The sequence below is a fragment of the Silene latifolia genome, chromosome 7 (assembly GCF_048544455.1).
Source record: "Silene latifolia isolate original U9 population chromosome 7, ASM4854445v1, whole genome shotgun sequence".
NCBI classification, from domain to species: domain Eukaryota; kingdom Viridiplantae; phylum Streptophyta; class Magnoliopsida; order Caryophyllales; family Caryophyllaceae; genus Silene; species Silene latifolia.
In genome coordinates, this window is record NC_133532.1 from 80,418,186 (window position 1) to 80,426,169 (window position 7,984).

A 7,984-nucleotide genomic window follows, 5' to 3' on the forward strand; every position below is an offset into this window, starting at 1 on the left:
TTCTTTCAGCCCGCTCTTCCTTTTCCTAATTACGGGCTTCCTCCCTCCTTATCACTCCTCCCATAGCCTTTTATTTTATTAAGTGGGCCTTCCTTTTTGCGCTATTTTTAGCCCAAACAGTTTGCCCCAAATTTCTTGTGAAGTACGCTTTAAGGTGTCGAGCAAGGAATTTACGTAATCGAATGCTAAAACCCTAAGCCGTCTTTTACACTCATTTTCTTGCAATCTATCACGTCAGCCGCCCTATTCCTCTTTTCTCGCACCCTTTTCCCTCTCTCTTCTTTATAACCCCAACCTCCGCCTTTCACTTTCATTAACTCCAAATCATTTCAAAAAATCTCCTTCTCTCTAAACCCTCGACTTCCCTCCTCTTTCATCTTGCCGGCTTCACTGTTCCACTCCCCTCCGTCTCTTTCACCAGGTATTCTTCCCCTTTTCTTCTTTAATTTCCATTTTCTCTTTTCCACCATGGGTAAAACTCGATCAACCTCCGCTCCCGCTGCCCTCAACCTTGACCTAACCTTTCCTTCTCGGGGACTCTTTAAGTATCCCCACGACTGCGACTCTGCTTTAACTGCTGCTGACATTCCCACGATCAAGGGTTTGCTTGGTCTTGGTGACGGGGTGGATATTGCCATCCCTGAACCGGGTCAGAAAGCCGACGCCCTTCGTCCCGGATGGGTCTGCTTTTATTTGTATCCGTTTAAATATGGCCTTCGTTTTCCTTTTCCCAAACTCATCCAATACTTCATTTTTACCAATAACTTCGCCATGGCACAAATTTCTGCTGCCATCTGGAGGGTTCTTCTTTACTCTCTGGCCGCCGGTCAGAACACTGGTAAACCTATCACTCGGGCGATCTAGCCCATATGTACAACATCGATCCCACGGGTAGGGGTCAATTCTCATTCCGGGGCCGTGGAGAGGCTCCTTCGGACACGTGTCCAAATCCCGTGATGAGAAATGGTTTGAGGACTTCTTCTTTGTGAGGAAGGACTCCATCCGACCTCCGCCGATTACATCTTCGAGAAATGGGTTATAACTTCGAGTAAGTAGTCTTCCTGTCACCTGATTTATTTTATCTCGCTGCTTACTAGCTTACTTCATCGTCTTCGTGCAGGTCCATGTGACCTGACCCACATTGGTGCCAAGATCCCTGCCTGAAGCAAATTGTTCAGTATCTCTGAATCTGAGAGAAAGTTCCCAGACCTGCTCCCTGGTTTTTCACCTGCTTCCTCCTCTAACCCTCCTCAATCGGCTCACAGTATGTCTTCTGGTAAGACTTCCACAACCGTTTTAATTTGCATGCTGTTTCTCCTGATGTTTTAAGTATCCTGACGTCTGAGATGATGTCTGCTTGCAGGTTCAAAAGTTGATCCTTTAGAAATCATCCTCCAAAGCGCCAAAAGGAAGAGACCTTCTGTCAGCCCTGACGTGGCCTCTACCTCCAAGAGGAGTGCTCGTGCTGCTTCCTTCCAGACTCCTCCTATGTTTTTAAGTTCTGCTGCACCCGAGCCCTTGGAGGTTGACCCGTTGTCTCGTCATCCGCCTACTCCTCCCCTGTCGGTCTTCGTGCCTCATCTAGCGGAGGCATTACGCTCATTTCCCGAAGGTTTTGGGAATGTGGACAAGGTGCCATACTAGCCTGAGATCGACAGCTGCTCTTCCCTCTCTCGAAGGAGACATTCTCGAGTTCTCCCGGAGGAGATGGCCGAGAACGACGTGCACAACGCCTTCATGGTAAATGCTCTTCATCTTCTACCTGTTTATTTGCTTTTGTTCGATTTCTCTTGCGACTTCGACTTTCTTGCCCCAGACCCTCCGTCGCACTCTATAATAGGAAGATGATCAACATAGTGCGGACCACCGGCCCGTGCTACCAACGTCAAGAACCAGGAGTCGAAGGGGACTATTGCCGATTTGCGCGCAGCGAAATGGTCCGATCCGAAGGAGCGCATGGTGGAGTTGAAGACCGAGCTTCTTTGTCACCAAGAAGAAGTCTGAAGGAAGGATCGATTCGGTGGCTCGCACTCAAGAGGTGTGCAACACTTTCTCTGACTTCCTCAAGCGCTCTGATGAAAAGATCAACGAGCTGATCTCCCTGGCCACCAATGTTGTTGCTTATGCTACCTGGCGGGGAAAAATCATCGGAATGCGTGCTGCTCTTGAGGAGGCTCCCACCCAGCAAGCTATAGAGGAGGAGAAGCAGTTGGAGATGCTCTACCCCACCCAACCCGATCCGAGTGTGCGATGCCGAAGTTGGGGAGGTGAATTCTCCGCATTGGGTGAGCAAGCTCTTTGGGGTGACGACTGGAGTGGCCCGGAGGATCTTTCTTGTGAGCTTTGGATGCTATGGCGGTGGGGCGTCAAGTTGGTGCGGTACACAAACAGGGGTCGCGAGCGAAGAGGTGCCAGAGGTGGAGGTCATTAATGTGACCAATAATTATGTTTGTTGTTGTTTGTTTTTTTTTTATCAATGAACGTTTTGGCAGTCTGGCCCAAAGGTGGCAGACTTGTAAGTTTTAAAACTCTGTTTTTTGTGGTTGCTCCGCCAAGGTGTCGGTTAAACTTGGGGCCGTATTTTGGCCATGTTTTGGAATATCCTTGCCGCGGTTTTGGCAAGGTTTGATTTATATCTTGTGCTTGTTTCTTAGATTCCCTTAGTTTAGGAAGTTGTCGTGTCAACCTCCTTGGCTGGTTTAGGCGAGTCCTGTCATCCTGAAAAGGCTGACGTTCTGACTCAGCTAGCTGCCGTTTCAGCCTGATGGTTGATTTAGGCATATGCCGCAATGTATGGAGGAGTGGTCGTGTCAACCTAAGAGGCTGATTTAGACCACACTGGTCACCTGAAAAGGCCGATCCGACTAAGCTAGGCCGTGTCACCGATGGCGATTTAGGCGTATGTCGCAGTTTTAGACTACTTAACCTTGTTCATGACGCAAGGTGTGTTCATCACGTTTAAAGCCAACAGGGGCGTAATTCGGGCAAGTTTATCGTCATTCTAGGACCAATGGGACGCTGCAGGATTCTGGTAGTGCAGATATCCCTACGTTCCATGTTCGTGTGCATGCATGCTGGGGCCCTGATTAATTGCGATTAGTGCGAGCTACGTCCGGGGGTGGTATCGGGGGTAGGCTGGGTAAGCGTGTTTAGCATCAACCAGGCTTCCTTTCGTATGTTCCACGGATCACTTTGGTGAGGGTGCTCCTTGTGGAGAAAATAGGTTAGGCATGTTGGAGTGTCATGTGTCTTGTCACCCCGCGTTGGCAGTTGACAGTCCTGCTAGATATCCTTTCAAAGTACTATAGACACCAGAATTCAGAGTGATGTACCTAGAGAAGCCTGAAAATAGGAAAATCTATTAAAATGATGTGAAATGTCTGTCGCCATCTCATGGGGTACCAGAGCAATTGTGGTCCCAGGACGCTGCCAGACCACACCATCTAATAGTAGTTTAAAGTTTTAAAAAGAGCTAAAGACACCAGAAATAAAAGTGAAAATGGCAGTATGCCTACTACCGGATTTTTATTTTAACTTTAAAAATGACTTGGCTTTTCATAGTACATCATTCTGAAAGCTAAAGTTTACTTGTTATTAAAAGTAATATCTCTTCAGGTGAAGTATGTTCCATGGGCGTTGTATGATTTGACCGTCCATAGTCATCAGTCTGTATGCACCATGGCCAACAACTCCTTCTACCTGGTATGGTCTTTCCCATTTGTAGGCGAATTTGCCTGCTTTTCGATTCTTGGTGTTTTGAAACACCTCTCGGAGAACCAGGTCTCCTACCTCCAGGAGCCTGACTTTCACATTCTTGTTATAACTCCTGGCCACTGACCGTTTGTAGGCAGCCAGACGGATTTTTGCGCTTGCTCGCAGCTCGTCAATTGTGTCCAGGCTTCTGATCATCTCTGCATTGTTCAGTTCCCCTGTCATATTTTCATACCTGTGAGTGGGAACTAGAACTTCGACGGAATGATCGCTTCCGCGCCAAACACCAGTGAAGGGTGTTTGACTGTTCTTATCTTTGGTGTCGTTCGTCCGACCATAACACTAGTGGCAATTCATCCGCCCACTTTCCTCCTAACTCCTGTAACCTCCTTCTCAGATTGTCCATGATGATTTTTTGTTCGGATTGACTTGACCGTTGGACTTTGGAGTCCTGGGTGCTGACTTTTTTAGGGTGATGTTCCACCTAGCGCAGTATCCCTCGGTATTGTTGGAGATGAATTGTGAGCCATTGTCACATATGATTTCTAATGGGATACCAAACCTGCAAATGATGTTTCGTTTTATAAACGAAATGACCTGTTTATCTTTTACTTCTGTGAATGCTTCTGCCTCTATCCACTTGGAGAAGTAATCTGTCATTTCCAGCATCCAGGTTATGTCTCCTGTGGCTCGTGACAGAGGTCCTACTATGTCCATGCCCCATGCCATGAATGGCTAGGGAGAAATGATAGGGTGCAAGGGTTCTGCCGGCTGATGAATCATTGGCGCTGAGCGCTGGCAGGCGTCACATTTGCGTGCGTACTCTGCTGCATCTGCCTTCATTGTAGGCCAATAGTATCCTTGCCTAAGGGCTTTATTTGCTAGACTCCTGTCCCCTGCATGGTTTCCACATTCGCCACTGTGGAGAGCATGTAACACAGTCTGTGCTTCTTCCTTGTCCAGGCACCGTAAGTAGGGGCTTGCTGGTGATTTTCTGAATAATATATCATCAATAAGTATGAACCTGGAGGCAAACTCTCACTTCTTTCTTGTCGTCTGGCAGCTTGTTATGAGGCAGCCAGTCTAGGTAAGGGTGTGCGCCAATCCCAGTCATCTGCTTGCTCAGATGTTTGATCGGGTGACCAATCTCAATCTCAATATCAATATCGTCAAAGGTTCAAAGAACCGTGCTCAACACTTAGAGTAAATCTCTAAGCTACTCACCCACGAGTCAAGGTCAAAGGAAAGACAATTTAAATACAACAATACTTACAATCACTATCTCAAAATAATTATCATTAAGCTTAATGTGACCATAAGGACGAAATACAATACGTACAAATCCTTCCACAAGACCAAAAGTGCCTTTGAACTACCCGATACACTAGATCAACGAATAAGCCGTGATTACTTTCACCCAAAAGCTATGATCCCTTCTTAAAATCCCACTATTCACAAAAATAATGATCAGACCAAATATCTTTTATTCAGAACATTACCTTCCTCATACCCATCTATTACTTGGAGCACCCATCTCATAATTCAACCCGTCTCACAAACAATGTAATAAAATCAAGCGATAATATACATACTTGCATAAAAATAATGCAATACACCGAAATTAAATCTGCACCACACAACTCAAATAAATAGATGACAATTATCACATATCACATATAACCCCGAGCGATAATAAGAATAATAGGATCGGTAGAATCGTGTTACCTCAAAAGTTAACGAATGAATCAACAGAAGACTCATGATCAATATAAAATCAACGAAAAGGGATTGGAATGGTTGTGTAGTAAGGATCATGGAAGATTATGATAACTCGTGATAAAGATTATAATAAAAGACATGTAGATTGATGTTATGTGACTAAAAGAGGAAGCAAGGGACATGGCTGCACAGCCGCAAATTCTAGGGCAACTTTTTAAAGATTAATTGCTGAGTGAGGCTTTTATACTGTGTATCGGTAAGAGTAAGCTATGGGCTTGGTAATTAAGATGGGTTAAGATCCGATTTATAACAACACTATCTTATTTGAGAAAAGAAAATTATTAATCTTAAATAAATAATGATACGCTAAAATAATTAAAATTAAATAACCAAAATATTTGAGGTATTACAATGGACCTCCTTATAGATCTGGTCATTATTATCTATCATTAAATATTGTTGTGTTGATTCAAGCTGCTGATCAAAATCGGACCATTTACTATTTCATTCCTTTTTCTTATCCCTAGACCATGATTTCATTGCATTTCTTGTCACACACTTTCCGACAAAGAATAAACTTACGTGACCCTATAAATTTAGTATGCCATTTCGAGCGTATAATCTCCATACACTCACTATGTTCCAAATTCCAAGCATCCATTCCATACACTCACTATGTTCCAAATTCCAAGCATCCATCTTATATGGTTTCCTTTCCTTATTTTCCACTGGATTAGAGTCAAACACAATTGGTGCATAGTCTGAAATTTGTATAGGATAGTGAATAATTCCAGAGTCTGGGTAGATACTTCGCCAATCTGACGAACCATAAGCCTTGTCCAGTCTTTCAAATACAATATGGTCTCCTTCCCTATTATTACACCACGTAAACTTAGGTCCCTTGAAGGAGATGTCCATTAGACGGAGCGATGATTTCCAGTCACAAAAAATATCAAGGCCATCGATTCTATTAGTGGAATTACTTTGCTTATCCCAAGTATACTCCACTTGGTTAAAGTCTCCCATGATTAAGAAAGGAGCCTCTAAATTATAGAGCCATTGATAGGCATATTCCCATACATCAACCCTTTTAGCAGTAGAAGGCTCATCATAGAACAAACACAAGTACCATAATCGTCCGTTGCATTCATTAACTTTGACCAAAATAAAGTTTTGGCATACATGGACTACATCAAAAACTAATTGTACTTTAAAACCCATCCACAACCCTCCTCTAGTGTCAACTGCATCAATACTATAACTAAAGGAGTACCCAAAAGACCTAAAGAGAGGATCAACTAGGGATTTACTACACTTGGTTTCCATAAGAAAAATAAAATTAAACAAAGTACTACTTAACAACGCTCTAACTTTAGCAATTGTCGGGGCGAGCGGATTATTTAGACCTCTACAATTCCAACAAAGACCCTTCATTTTAAGTAGGAGGTTGAATTAAAGGGGCAAGACCACCACAGCCAACCCAACCATCGCCACAACCAAAACCCAAACAACAAATCTCGTCCAAATCTCAACCACCAAAAGGATAAAACCATTCTAACCCACAAGACAAAAGACAAAGGAAACCAATAATCCATCCTTCACACTAATCTGACAACACCAAACTAAACCAACAGCACCAGTAAAACAGGAAACAAAACCGACCGTCGTACCCATACCATAACTCGAACAACCCAAAGCATGAATACATGCAGGGAGAACACGGTGGAAACCGAAGGGAAATTTTATGAAAAAAACCATCCATAAACGATAGTCAATAACACGAAAGGTGGGGGAAGGGGCGAGGGGGAGGGAACACCAGGTCGAATCATTAACTACCAAGTATAGAAGTTTTGAAGGAAAAAGTAGGATTTTTCACCGTGAAACTTACCGGAAAAGGTGGGGGAAGGGGCGAGGGGAACAGGGAACACCTTCAACTGCATGCATGGCTGACAACGGCTGATCGATTGCTACGTACAGGTGGTCGGACAAAGAGACACCCAACACTAAGAGCAGATTGACACCACAAAAGACCAACTAGTGAGAAGGATGGATCCAATTCCGAAAAAGAAGGGAAAATCAAGTGGGTTAAAACTAAGTTAATAAGAAATGATTAGTAGAGATTTGAGCCGCTGGAGACTGACCACTGAGCGGTCATATCTCCGGCGTCCGAGAAGTAGTGTAGGGAGTGGCAGTGGGAGGAAGGGGAGCAGCGGTGGAGCAGACTCAAGTTTTAATTTGGGGTTTTTTCAGAGGATAGGTTTCTCTCTCTATCACTAATTAGGTTAACTTTTAAATTGAACTGATATTAACTATAAAAAACTTATTGAATGAAAAATGAGTGCTATGTAAAATTGAAAAATACAAAGGTATCACGAGCAAAACTAAAAACTTTCGAGTGTCACATGTATAAACTCCATCTTGGGTTTCTTTTCAAAAAAATTTATATTAATTGATCAAACATTGTTTTATCTTATTATATCAATATTATGTTAACGGGGATTTATTTGCATGTCTCTTGGTAAATCTGCAACATACATAAAATCTTGGACATAAA

At 43.5% G+C, this 7,984-nt stretch overlaps 1 protein-coding gene across 1 annotated transcript; it reads right to left on the reverse strand.

Annotated features, from left to right (window-relative positions):
• Positions 1 to 6,018: 6,018 nt before the first annotated feature.
• Positions 6,019 to 6,756, reverse strand: LOC141590287 (uncharacterized). Its single transcript, XM_074410888.1, has one exon. It carries the CDS (start codon positions 6,754 to 6,756, stop codon positions 6,019 to 6,021), a length of 738 nt encoding a protein of 245 aa, XP_074266989.1.
• Positions 6,757 to 7,984: the final 1,228 nt, after the last annotated feature.

Coding starts and splice junctions, on each gene's coding strand:
- LOC141590287 (XM_074410888.1), bottom strand. CDS start 6,756: ATGGAAACCAAGTGTAGTAAATCCCTAGTTGATCCTCTCTTTAGGTCT.